At 44.9% G+C, this 13,719-nt stretch overlaps 1 protein-coding gene across 2 annotated transcripts in view; it reads left to right on the plus strand.

Moving 5' to 3' along the window:
• The window catches only part of LOC144498690 (A disintegrin and metalloproteinase with thrombospondin motifs 20-like), a 417,617-nt gene that overhangs the window by 138,003 nt on the left and 265,895 nt on the right, over positions 1–13,719 (plus strand). For both annotated transcript variants that reach the window (XM_078220194.1, XM_078220195.1), the window contains exons 6-7: positions 2,992–3,116; positions 3,867–3,907. In XM_078220194.1, the coding sequence (XP_078076320.1) occupies positions 2,992–3,116; positions 3,867–3,907 (166 nt within the window). The remainder of the gene's footprint in view (positions 1–2,991; positions 3,117–3,866; positions 3,908–13,719) is intronic.

Raw genomic sequence — 13,719 nt, forward strand, 5'->3', positions numbered from 1 at the left:
GCCCCCTTGTAATAGCTCCATCCACCCGAGGAAATAATCTTTGAACGTTCACTCTATCTATCCCCTTCATCATTTTATAAACCTCTATTAAGTCTCCCCTCAGCCTCCTCCGCTCCAGAGAGAACAGCCCTAGCTCCCTCAAGCTTTCCTCATAAGACCTACCCTCCAAACCAGGCAGCATCCTGGTAAATCTCCTCTGCACTCTTTCCAGCGCTTCCACATTCTTCTTATAGTGAGGTGACCAGAACTGCACACAATATTCCAAATGTGGTCTCACCAAGGTCCTGTACAGTTGCAGCATAACCCCACGGCTCTTAAACTCCAACCCCCTGTTAATAAAAGCTAACACACTATAGGCTTTCTTCACAGCTCTATCCACTTGAGTGGCAACCTTTAGAGATCTGTGGATATGAACCCCAAGATCTCTCTGTTCCTCCACAGTCTTCAGAACCCTACCTTTGACCCTGTAATCCACATTTAAATTAGTCCTACCAAAATGAATCACCTCACATTTATCAGGGTTAAACTCCATTTGCCATTTTTCAGCCCAGCTTTGCACCCTATCTATGTCTCTTTGCAGCCTACAACAGCCCTCCACCTCATCCACTACTCCACCAATCTTGGTGTCATCAGCAAATTTACTGATCCACCCTTCAGCCCCCTCCTCCAAGTCATTAATAAAAATCACAAATAGCAGAACGGTTATTGCCCCATTTCTAAACCCCAATCACCTCAGTTCATACATCAATGCCCCCGTTTTCTTATTTCCAACTACCATATTTCCCCCTCTCCATTTTTATTTTCATCCATTTGTCTCCTTCATTCTCCTCTATCTCCTCAGACCTGCACCTACCTGACTGTTGCCACTGATTGACCTGCCTATTCGGGTTCAATTCCAGATGAGCCTGATTGGACCAGCCTTGAAGGAAATCCAGCTATTGCGGTACTCTGAGCAGAACCTTCTGTTCTCACAAGTATTCCCGCCTGTCAGATGCAGTGGCTGGAGTCCTTTTCATTCGCAGTGTGAGTGGCACTGAGGGCAGAGGGGTTCAGCCCAATCCAAACTATTAGCAGCCAGCCCTGAGTCATCATGAGACTGAGGAGAGAGGGGCCTGGCCCAGGTCACCTATTATCACTAAAACGAGAGCAAAATACTGTGGCTGCTGGGAATCCAAAATAAAAACAGAAAATGCTGGAAATTCTCAGCAGGTCTGGCAGCATCTGTGGAGAGAGAAACATGGGGCCTGATCATTCTAAGTGCTGAATCTGGGCGCATTTCAGATCCGACTTGGGAATCTGCTTTCAGGCGCCCCCATACACACACAGCCTGAAAAAAAATCGCGAGTCTGAATCACACTGTGGGCGGGGCTTAGCGCGGCCGAAACGATCGGAGCTCTGAACCGCGCATGCGCAGTTAGAAAAAAATTTGAAAAAGCGCGCCCGAGCCGCAAAAAGTGGAGAAAGTGGCCCTGGAGCAAAAAGCAGGAGCGATGGCCCCCACAGACATCACTGTCCCCCTTATCCACCCACCCCCCCGCTACCCAGACCGATCGCGACCCCCTGCCCCCTTCCACCCCCCCCCCCACCGATCGCCCGCAGAGTGGCAGCGGACCTCCTCTCCCCCCCACCCCCCGCCACCAGATATACATCTTACCCGCCTCTCCCCCTCCCCGCTCCCTCCCCCCCCTCAGGGATCCATCTGGCCTCCCCCCCGCCCCCCCCCCCTCCTTCCCCCCCCCCCCCCCTCCTTCCTCCCCCCAGAGAATGATCTGGCCTCATTTTCTCTCCCCCCCCCGTCCCCCCCCGTCCCCCCCCGTCCCCCCCCGTCCCCCACCCCCACTAGAGAATGATCTGGCTTCACTCATTCCTCCCCCCCCCCCCCCCCCCACCTTCCCCAGAGGATAATCTGGCCTCACTACCCTGCCCCCCAGAGACTGATCTGGCCTCATTCCCCCCCACCCCCACCCCCCTCACACCCCCTCCCAGGGGTACATATGAGCCGCCGCCGCCTCCCTCAACAGAGAATGATCTGACCCACCTCCCCCTCCCCTCCCCCCTCCACCACTGATCTGAGTCAGAGAGCTATTGGAGGCGCTGAACTCTCCTCTTCAGCAGCTGGAGCGCCCGAATCAGACTTTTACTCAGCATGTCCATTTCGGCACAATTCTGGATCGGCGAACGTGGTGGTAAAGGAGGAAATGCTGATAAAGTTGGGTGGGCAGTTCATTAATTCAATTGAAATGCATGCAAATGCATTTAAATCGCTATTGCGCCCATTTCGGGCGCGAATCGGATTGCGGCCATTCCCGGGTCTCGGTAAAGTGGTCACCTGCGCGGACATGGATAGTGTTAATGGCGTCACACCCGACTTTACCATGTTTTCGTGCCCAAAAACGGGTGCGATGCAATGGTAAAATCGGGCCCATAGTGCGGGATTTTCCAGTAAGACCTGGCGCTGAGACTGGAAATTCCTGTCCAAAGTCAACGGACCTTTAAATCATCCGTCAAATGTTCCGTCCCGCCCGCGACTAATTCCCATGGTGGGCGGGACTGGAATATTTACTTCCACGTTAACATTTTGAATCGAATATGTCGAAGAGTGATATTCGACTCAAAATGCTAACTTGGTTTTTCCCTCCACAGGTGCTGCCAGACCTGCTGAGTATTTCCAACATTTTCTGTTTTTATTTCCGCTTATAATCAGCCTGGCCTGAGCCAGAGTGGGAGTGAGGACAGAGGGAGCTGAATTGAGTAGCTGTGAGTGAGGAGCAAAGGGCCTAATTCTCATTGATACTCCCTGGGCAATCTCTGAATGTGCCAATGTGTGATACCAGTGTGGAAAGCTGATATATGATATGAAGGCTGGTTGCACTGATTTTATTTTCTCTACAAAAATGCCCTTCACTTTAAATTGCTGTGGCCAAGGATGACAAATTTGCAGGCGAAACAATAAATTCCATTATTAATGCTTTTTATTCTTCACCTATTCAGGAAGGACCATCCATCAGTTTTAATGCAGCTACAACTCTTCATAACTTCTGTGTGTGGCAGCAGACACAGAACATTCTGGATGATGCTCACCCATCTCATCATGACACAGCAGTCCTCATTACTAGGTAACTGTTGCATGCAAACCTGTGCTTCCAAATGACTAATTTCCACATCTGTTGCTTGATCCTAGATTGCCATCTTGAATTCTTTGTTTGATGATTTCTGAGCTAAATATCCCACAATCTATTAACTGCAAAGAAAATGTGGATTGCTAGCAAAATAGAAGAAAAGCAGAACAGGGAAAGCTACTCGGCTGGCCTGTGCAAGACGGGGGTTGTGTTTGGAAATCAGTCAGTACTGTCCAACTCATGAACTGAGCTCCATCGTAAAATGAAGTTGCAATACATTGTTTGCAGCCATCAGTTCAGGGTTTGTGATCAGAATTAGCAACTTGCAATGAGGAAAGCTCTGAGCAGCTGCTGATTTGACTGAAAGCAAACCGTGCTTCCCCTGTTAGTTATCATTGACACTTCCAAACAGTGACAACAAGAGGCCAGATTAAGCTTGACACCATACTGACGTAGTCAGTTCAAATTCTGGGTGCACTGAATTCCAAATTTGAACAACATGGACAAGAGGAGGAAGAGATCTTTCTTCACCTGTCTGTGACTTGGATTCGTACTCAGTGACCCTCAGGGTCCAGTATCTGCCCAGTCCACATTACTTCCAATTCCTAATAATAATCGTCAAGTAACTTTTTACCCACTAACCATTTCCCACCCCAAGGCTGTACTTTAATTTCCTCTTGTCAGTGCTGATCAGAATTTCTTTCTTTTATTAAAAATTCTTATCTAGTTTAATTTGTTTGATTTTAGGGAAGACATTTGTAGAGCTAGAAACAAGTGTGATACTTTGGGTAAGTGAAACAGACCAACTTTCATAGCTAACCATGCAGAGTGGCCTCACTCTACAAGATTCATGCTAAGAAAACTGGAGTGAAGCGATTTCTTAGAATGTGATGAGATTCAAACTGCCTTTTATTGTCTTGAGCATAAAAAAAATAACGATTAACCCTCTCTTGTTCAGTCCTGTTACACATGAAAATGCAGTTCTGATGAAAGGTTTGGATGTTTTGCTGAGTTGCTCCTCCAAAATGTAGCCATAACTGTTATTGTATTCAAATGCAGTGACCGTGGTCTGTTTTGTGATAATGGTTTCAGCAATATGCATAAAAATTCCATCTTTGCAATGTAGGGGGCGATTTTCCCAGCCCACAGCTCCCCACTAGTAGGGAGCTGACAGCCCGACCCTGTTGGAGTGAAGGGTGGGCCATGGAGGCCCCAGAGGGTTGGGGGTAAGGTCGGTGTGCCTCCTGGGCATTGCCAGTTTGGTAGCGCCAGCCTGGCCCCCGGCATCGCCCAAGGGACAAAGTGACCAATTGGGCAGTGCCAAGGGGATGGGGTCAGGGCCTATGGGGACAGGGCCTTTGGGGGGAGGGTGAGATCAGTGGGGGTGGTGGTGGGTGCGGGAGGTCCCATTGCCATTCTGCACTTGACAGTGACAGAGGGAGGGAGGCCAGCGATCGGGGCTGGCTGTCGAGGTGTGTGGGGGCGGGGGGGGGATTGCGAGAGATCGGGACCACCGGCAGGGGTGGTCAGGGCTGGCCCGGGCATGTCCGGAAGCCCAGCAATTGGGGCATGGGGGGAGGGAGCGTTGCACAGCCAGTGATGCGGGGGTCTCGGGGCTGTCCAGCGATTGAGCAGTGGTCCAGCGATTGAGCAGTGGCCCGCTCAGCACTATGCTGCCGCCCTCTCCAACGGGAATAGGCCCCACCTACAGATTTTTAATGAGATTCATGCTAGGGCTCTCTGTGATAGAACATAGAACAGTACAGGCCCTTCGGCCCTCGATGTTGTGCCAAGCTTTGTCCGAAACCAAGATCAAGCTATCCCACTCCCTTTCATTCTGGTGTGCTCCATGTGCCTATCCAATAACTGCTTGAAAGTTCCTAAAGTGTCCAACTCCACTATCACATCAGGCAGTCCATTCCACACCCCAGCCACTCTCTGAGTAAAGAACCTACCTTGGACATCCCTCCTATATCTCCCACCATGAGCCTTATAGTTATTCCCCCTAGTAACAGCTACATCCACCCGAGGAAATAGTCTCTGAACGTCCACTCTATCTATCCCCCTCATCATCTTATAAACCTCTATTAAGTCACCTCTCATCCTTCTCTGCTCTAAAGAGAAAAGCCCTAGCTCCCTCAACCTTTCCTCATATGACCTACCCTCCAAATCAGGCAGCATCCTGGTAAATCTCCTTTGCACTCTTTCTAATGCTTCCACGTCCTTCTTATAGTGAGGTGACCAGAACTGCACACAATATGCCAAATGTGGTCTCACCAAGGTCCTGTACAGTTGCAGCATAACCCCACGGCTCTTAAACTCAAACCCTCTGTTAATAAACTAACACGCTAACACACTATAGGCCTTCTTCACGGCTCTATCCACTTGAGTGGCAACCTTCAGAGATCTGTGGATATGAACCCCAAGATCTCTCTCTTCCTCCACATTCCTCAGAACCCTGCCGTTGACCCTGTAATCCACATTTAACTTTGTCCTCCCAAAATGAATCACTTCGCACTTATCAGGGTTAAACTCCATCTGCCATTTTTCAGCCCAGCTCTGCATCCTATCAATGTCTCTTTGCAGCCTACAGCAGCCCTCCACCTCATCCACTACTCCACCAATCTTGGTGTCATCAGCAAATTTACTGACCCACCCTTCAGCCCCCTCCTCCAAGTCATTGATAAAAATCACAAATAGCAGAGGACCCAGCACTGATCCCTGTGGTACACCGTTGGTAACTGGTCTCCCGTCTGAAAATTTTCCATCCACCACCACCTACTGTCTTCTATGAGATAGCCAGTTACTTATCCAATCGGCCAAATTTCCCTCTATCCCACACCTCCTTACTTCATGAGCCGACCACAGGGAACCTTATCAAATGCCTTACTAAAATCTATGTATACGACATCAACTGCTCTACCTTCATCTACACACTTAGTTACCTCCTCAAAGAATTCAATCAAATTTGTGAGGCAAGACTTCCCCTTCACGAATCCGTGTTGACTATCCCGGATTAAGCTGCATCTTTCCAAATGGTCATAAATCCTATCCCTCAGGACCTTTTCCATTAACTTACCGATACCTTACTGTGATGTACACAATTCTGAAAGTCCCGCTGAAAAAACAAGCAGGAGTTGCTCCAGTTTCGGCACTTAGAATATTTTTGGGAGAATCCCACCTGTATAGTTTCCGTGAAGACTTTGTTGCCACTGTTTCGAATAAATCAGACTTTTGTTCAGCCATTTTCCCCCTTAATCTTGCTCTCTGCTTCAATACATTTTTTTCTCTCTCCATTTAACGTGTTCTGTTTCTCTCTCTGTTTTTGTGTTTCTCTTTTCGTGCTTTTCTATCTTAATGCCTTTTCTCTATATTATTCTGACTTTGCCAGTAGAACTGCTATTTTATAAATGAAACCTGACTGAAATTAGACTGTGTTCATAAAGGTGATCGATATAGTGACTAGGATCTTCTGGCCTCCCTTCAGCGTTTTTCTCGGTGGCAGGAGGCAACGCACCATTGACCGGCGGTGGGATCTTCTGGTCATGCCGCTGTCAACTGGAGTTCCCATTGATCCCACTGCATACCATCGGAAAACACGCAGCAGGGATGCACCATCAGTGCGACCAGGAGATTCTGCCGGTGTGATAACCTGGTGCATTGGACATAATAAATGTCCGGGGCGGCATGGTGGCACAGTGGTTAACACGGCTACCTCACAGCACCAGCGATCCGGGTTTGATTCCCAGCTTGGGTCACTGTCTGTGTGGAGTTTGCACATTCTCCCCATGTCTGCATGGGTTTCCTCCAAATCTTTGCTCTACCCCACCACGACCCCTTTGTTTTCATTCAATGTTATTTAATTTTTTACTGTTCTCTATCTTTTATTTCTCTATTGTCTTTCTTCATTTTTCTTCCCCCCCCCCCATTCTTTTCCCCAACTTTATCCCCCTTCCCTTACCCCACATATTTACCCCACTAATCCCTCTAACCCACGCATCCCGGGACACAAAGGGGATATTTAGCATGGTCAATGGACCTAACCAGTATGTCTATTGGACTGTGGGAGGAAACCAGAGCAGCCGGAGAAAACCCACGCAGACACAGGGAGAATGTGCAAACTTAACACAGACAGTGACCCAAGCTGGGAATCGAACCCAGGTCCCTGGAGCTGTGAGGCAGCAGTGCTAACCACCGTGCTGCCCCAGGATTAACAGGATTAGACTCTGCCATTCACAGTTGATACCTCTGTGTCTGCTTAACCCGAGTGTTTAAGGATGCAGCAACAACTTGCATTTATATAGTGCATGTAAATGTAGCAAAATAAATGTGACAAAATGCCACAAAGTGTTTAGCAAAACCAATATCAATAAAAATATTTTTGACACCGAGACATCAAAGCGGACACCAGGATAAATGACCAAAAGCATGGTCAAAGAGGTCAGTTTAAAGGAGCATCTCAAAGGAGGAGAGATGGGCAGAGAGTTTTCGGGGGACAAATTCTCAAGCCTAAGGCCTATAGACAACTGAAAGCCTGACCATCTGGAGCAATGAAATTGGGGATGCACAAGAACCCAGAATTGGAGGAGTGCAGTGATTTCAAATGCTTGTAGGGCTGGAGGAGATGCAGAGTGAGGCAGGAGCGATGCCACGGAGAAATATGAAAACAAGGATGAAGATTTTAAAATTGAGATGTTTTGGGAATCAGTGAAGCTCAGGGTGATATATGAGCAAAACCTGGTGGGAGTTAAGATATGGGAGCAGAGTTTTGGATGAGCACAACTTTAATATAGGGTGGAATATGGGAGGCTGGCCAGGCAGCTTTGATATAATAAAGTCTGGAGGTGATAAAAAAGGCACAGTTCAGGGCTTCAGCAATAGATGAGCTGATGCAGTGTCAAGAATCCAGCAATGTTATAGAGGTGGAAGTTTACCATTTTGGTGATGGAGAAGATATGTAGTCAAAAGTTCATCTTGGGGGTCAGGCATAGCACAAGGCCTCAGCTTCAGACTGCTGCCAGGGATGGAAAAAGTAACCAGGTACTGGAATTTGTGGCTTTAGTCATCCCAATATTTAGTTGGAGAGAATTTCTGCTCATCCAAATTGTTAACTCTGTGGCAAGAGGAGATGCAGACTAACCTGCTGATTGTTTTTAGCATGTTCTGCTTTTGTTCTAAGTTACTGTGTCTATCGAGGAATAATATACCTTGAGATCATCAATACTTTGAAAGATTTTCAGCTGTTTCTTCTGTGAGCCTAAGTGTTACAAGAATTATTGCAAATTCAGGGTTAAAATTGTAACATTCTTGTCTGTATAGATCCATTTATATTGGTGCCAGTGGAGTTTAATGCTGCCTATTCCTACAATAAGTACTTCAGCCGCAAATCTTAGGTTGACTACTTAGGAGGTTGACTAAAAATTCTTCTGATGTTCGTAGACCCAGCAAGCCCACATAACACTGACTGGATATTAGACACTGAAGTTGCTTAGATTGTTAGTTACCAGAACTGAGCAGAGTTCTCAAAGCATGATTGGATCAAAGAGCTTGAGGATGACTATTTCACCGACATCCACAATAGTGCAGTCCCAGCACAGCAGGAGGCCCAACACGTGCTGGCTCTTCATCTGGAACTCCCAGTTTCCCCCCTTCCCTGAATCCGGCTACATTCCTCCTCATAGAATCGCTACAGTGCAGAAGGAAGCCATTCAGCCCATTGAGTCTGTATTGACCACAATCACTCCCAGGCCCTATTCCGGTAACCCCACATATTTACCCTGCTAATCCCCCTGACACTAGGGTCAATTTAGTGTAGCCAATCCACTGAACCCGCACATCTTTGGACTGTGGGAAGAAACTGGAGCACCTGGAGGAAACCCACGCAGACACGGGTAGAACGTGCAAACTCCACACAGACAGTGACCCAAGGCCGGAATTGAACCTGGGTCCCTGGCGCTGTGAGGCAGCAGTGCTAACCGCTGTGAGGCAGCAGTGCTAACCACTGCGCCACCGTGACTCCTTTTCAAATACTGTTTCAATTCCTGCTTAATTTTATGGCCTTTCCTTCAATAACCACCTGCGATAATGAATTCTGTTTTCTAATAAACATCCTTGTGGGGAAAAAAAATGTTCTCTACAATAATTCTAAGGCTGTGGCCCCTTGTTACTAATATGCCAACTACTAGAACCGGCTTTTCACTATTTACCATCTCAAAGCTTTCATATTTTCATCTCCCTTACATTCTCTAACAAATGAAGAAAGGCCCAATTTTTGAGACTTTCAGTACTAAAGCTGTTCATTTTGGTGAATATTCACTTTTCGCTCCAATGTCCTCCCTGAATGACCTAATACATATCTTCAAAGTTACCTTTCTTGTTTTTATATTCCCCTTTGTATAAAATTTAGAATCATGCTTTTTGAGGGACTTTGACTTCTTGTCCTAGAATGGCAAGCTGCTTCACATCTACTTTATCCATACCTTTTATCATCTTGTATACCTCAATTTGATCTCCCCTCATTCTTCTAAATTCCAGAGAGTGTAGGTCTAAACTGTTCAACCTCTCTTCATATGACAAAACCCTCATCTCTGGAATCAATCTAGTGAACCTCCTCTGAACTGTCGCCAATGCCACTACATCTTTCCACTGTTTAAAAATAAGGGTTGCCCGTTTAAATCGATGAGGTGAAAATTTTCACTCTGTCATGTGTCTTTGGAATTCTCTTCCTGAAAAGGTGGTGGAAGCAGAGCCTTTGAATATTTTTAAGGCAGATTTGGATAGATTCTTGTTAAGCAAGGGGGTGATAGGTTAACAGGGGTAGGCAGGATGCAGATTTGAGATTACTATCAGATCAGCCATATTCCTATTAAATGAGGGGCTGAATAGCCTACTCCTGCTCCTTGTTTGTATGTTCATATCCAAAGTTTGTATCCATCCAGATATATATGATTCTATGATAGAACATAGAACATAGAACATAGAACATTACAGCGCAGAACAGGCCCTTCGGCCCACGATGTTGCACCGACCAGTTAAAAAAAAAACTGTGACCCTCCAACCTAAACCAATTTCTTTTCGTCCATGAACCTATCTACGGATCTCTTAAACGCCCCCAAACTAGGCGCATTTACTACTGATGCTGGCAGGGCATTCCAATCCCTCACCACCCTCTGGGTAAAGAACCTACCCCTGACATCGGTTCTATAACTACCCCCCCTCAATTTAAAGCCATGCCCCCTCGTGCTGGATTTCTCCATCAGAGGAAAAAGGCTATCACTATCCACCCTATCTAAACCTCTAATCATCTTATATGTTTCAATAAGATCCCCTCTTAGCCGCCGCCTTTCCAGCGAAAACAATCCCAAATCCCTCAGCCTCTCCTCATAGGATCTCCCCTCCATATTTATATGATATAAATGATATCCAACTCATTTATATGAATGGAAAACATTTCCAGGGTACACCCTTATGAGCATCTTGCCGATCTGACAAGTCCTAATTTACCCCAGTTTTTGCTTTCTTTCTCTGAGTCCTCGCTCTGTCAATGTGGCGACATTCCCTTTAATATATCCCTTAATTCTCATAGCCAGTCTCTTATGTGGCATCTTACTAATGTCTTAAATGATCAATGCAGATGTTATTTTTTTAAAAAGACATTAATTTAGTTGATCACAACCTTACAAGTCCTTTTAAAGTTCACGTTGATTATTCGTGATCAGTCTACAAGTTTCTAGGTGTACAATAACTTCATCATATGTCAAACATTCAAGAAATTTACCTACAACTGAGGTAAGAATAACATGTCAACAACGATATGGTGTATGCTTTCCCTGTTGAGGACTTTGGCACGATCCAGTCTTCCAACACAATTCCTGTTTCACAATCAGTGCTCTATTATCTCTTTTTTAACTCCCTCGGTGTTCTGGCATGCAGACTATCAGGACCTGGTTTCTTTCCAATTTTAGTCATCTTAATACAGTGTCCTTTTGAATAATTCTCTCAGGCAAATCTCTTCCACCTCTTTGACAGCTGCTCCTATGCTCTGACATTCACCTTCCTCGGTATATATTGGTGAAATAATTGTAGAGATACTAAAAATTCCTCCCTTCACTCATGAATCTATTGTGGCACCCTTCATCATTAAGTAGTTATACATTCTTGCATCCTATGTGTGTAGGGATACCTCTTTAAAGACTAACAGTTAATTCGCACACTCCCTTTTAGTCTGCCCGATTTCCCTTCGCACTTCTCGTCCCCCATTTTAAATATTTATTTAACTTTTCTTCCAAAAACTACAATGATTTTAAGACTTCAGTTATGTGGCAGTATCATAACCTAGAGTAGAAAAGTAAAGAGAAAATTTATGAGTGATGTTAAAAATGAGGGTGATGGGTTTAATCAAGCAGATAGGAAGCAACTATTTCCAGTCCAACATTTTTATCTATTGCTTTTTAAAAAAAAGTCTTATTTTCATTGTCTATGGAATAGAATCATAGAATCCCTACAGTGCAGAAGGAGGCCATTGAGTCTGCACCAACTCTCAGACAGAGTTCCAGACCCTCTCCCCTGCCTTAATCTCCATAAGCCTTGCATTTACCATGGCTTATCCACCTAATTTACACATCTTCGGACTGTGGGAGGAAACCGAAGAACCCGGAGGAAACCTACGCAAACACTGGGAGAACATGCAAACTCCACACCGACAGTGACCCAAGTCTGGAATTAAACCTAGGTCCCTGGTGGTCTGAGGCAGCAGTTCTAACCACTGTGCCACCAATACGTGATTCTAATCAGGTTATACTGAGTTAAGTCGATAATTCAAAGTTTATTTACTTACTTTACTTCAGCAAAGTTGTTTACTTACCCCCACCAAAATCAGTGAATAAAGAACATAAATATCACAGAATAGTAAGTATTCCATGCTTAAGGAAGTAATGAATTGAAAAAAAAATTGAACAAAGTGATGTTCAGTTTAGAGGAGTAAATTATCATCATCATTTGCCAAGTGTTTCTTTTTTGGCTTCTGGCTACTTCCTTGTTCTACTTCATTACCCGGAACCTGATCTATCACTGTACCCTTCCTTTTAGTGCATGTTACATATAGAGAATAGAAACAGTCCTTGCTTTCTTTCAAGAACTCTTTCTTATTCTAACCACAATCCATTGGCTTATCTTTGTCTACCTTACAATAATTAAAAGTGGACCATAATTGTACATTCTGTTGCCATTGTATACTTTCTAAATTATCTATAGATGCTGTCCTCAATTTCTTAGCCACCATTTAGTGATGTGCCACCTAATCCCTGTACAAGAATAACAAAGGAACAGGCAATTACCATCTAACCCCATGGACCTGTTCTGTCGTTTATCACGACTGATCTATAATTGAGCTTCATTGCCTACTTTTTCTTCTTCATTCTTTAACATCCTTATCTACCAACAATCTGTCACTCTCAGTCTTCAGAATTACCACTGACCTAGCTTTTGGGGTGTTCTAGATGTCCGCGATACATTGTGTGAAAACTGCTGCTGATTTCCCTCGTAAGTAGCCACATTTCTGAATCATAGACTGGTTACACAAGGTAGCTGTTTGGTTTGTTGTATCCTTGATGGCTTCCTGCAGTGGCAATTCACTTCATCCCACTCCTCCGCATAGTCCTGAAATTTCATTCTCTTCAGATAATGAATCTGCCTCTACCACACTCTCGGACAGTCCATTCCAGATCTTACTGATCTCTACTTTAAAACATTTTTCCTCATGTTGCTTTTTTTTTTGGCCAAGCACTTTATACCAATGTCCTCCGGTTTTTGATCCTTCTACCAATGGGAACAATTTCTTCCCATTTTACTCTGTCTAGATGCCACATAATTTTGTACATTTCGATCAAATCCTCATGCACTTCTCATTTCTAAGAAGCACAACCCTAGCCTCTCCAGTCTTTCAACATTACTGCAGTTCTTCATCCTTGGAACCATTCCTGTGAATTTTTTCTGCACCCTCTCCAATACTTTTGCATCCTTCCTAAAGTGTGGTGCCCAGGATCAGGCACAGTACACCAGTTGAGGCCAAACCAGTGTTTTATAGAGATTTATCATAACTTCCTTGCTTTTGTACTCTGTGCCCCTGTTCATGAATTTCAGGATCCCTGTGGTTTGCAAATCCCTTTCTCAATCTGCCCTGCCACTTTCAATAATTTGTGCACATATATGGCTCCTTGTTTTGGATTCCTCCACCAGTGCAAATAGTTCCGCCATATCTACCTGGCAAAAGCTTTTGTCATTTTAAGTATTTCATTAAGATTACCCTTCAACCTTCCGTAGTCGAGTAAATACACGAGGTTTATGCAACCCTATCTTCAAATGTATTCCTTTTAGCACTGTTATCGTTAGATTGAACTTTATACTCCTTCCAAAAGTAACATATCCTTACTGAGGTGTGATGTGCAACACTGAATCCAGGATCCTGATCTTTAAATGCTCTTTCTACCATAAGTTCATTAACATGTGTAGGTCAACATTCAAGTTTCATTGTTCCTCCATAGTTCCTAGTTTCTCACCTTTTTTTAAAAAAAAGTTCTGATTTGTCTTTTTTGCATCCAAA

The sequence above is a fragment of the Mustelus asterias genome, chromosome 9 (assembly GCF_964213995.1).
Source record: "Mustelus asterias chromosome 9, sMusAst1.hap1.1, whole genome shotgun sequence".
In the NCBI taxonomy this organism is placed as follows: Eukaryota; Metazoa; Chordata; class Chondrichthyes; order Carcharhiniformes; family Triakidae; genus Mustelus; species Mustelus asterias.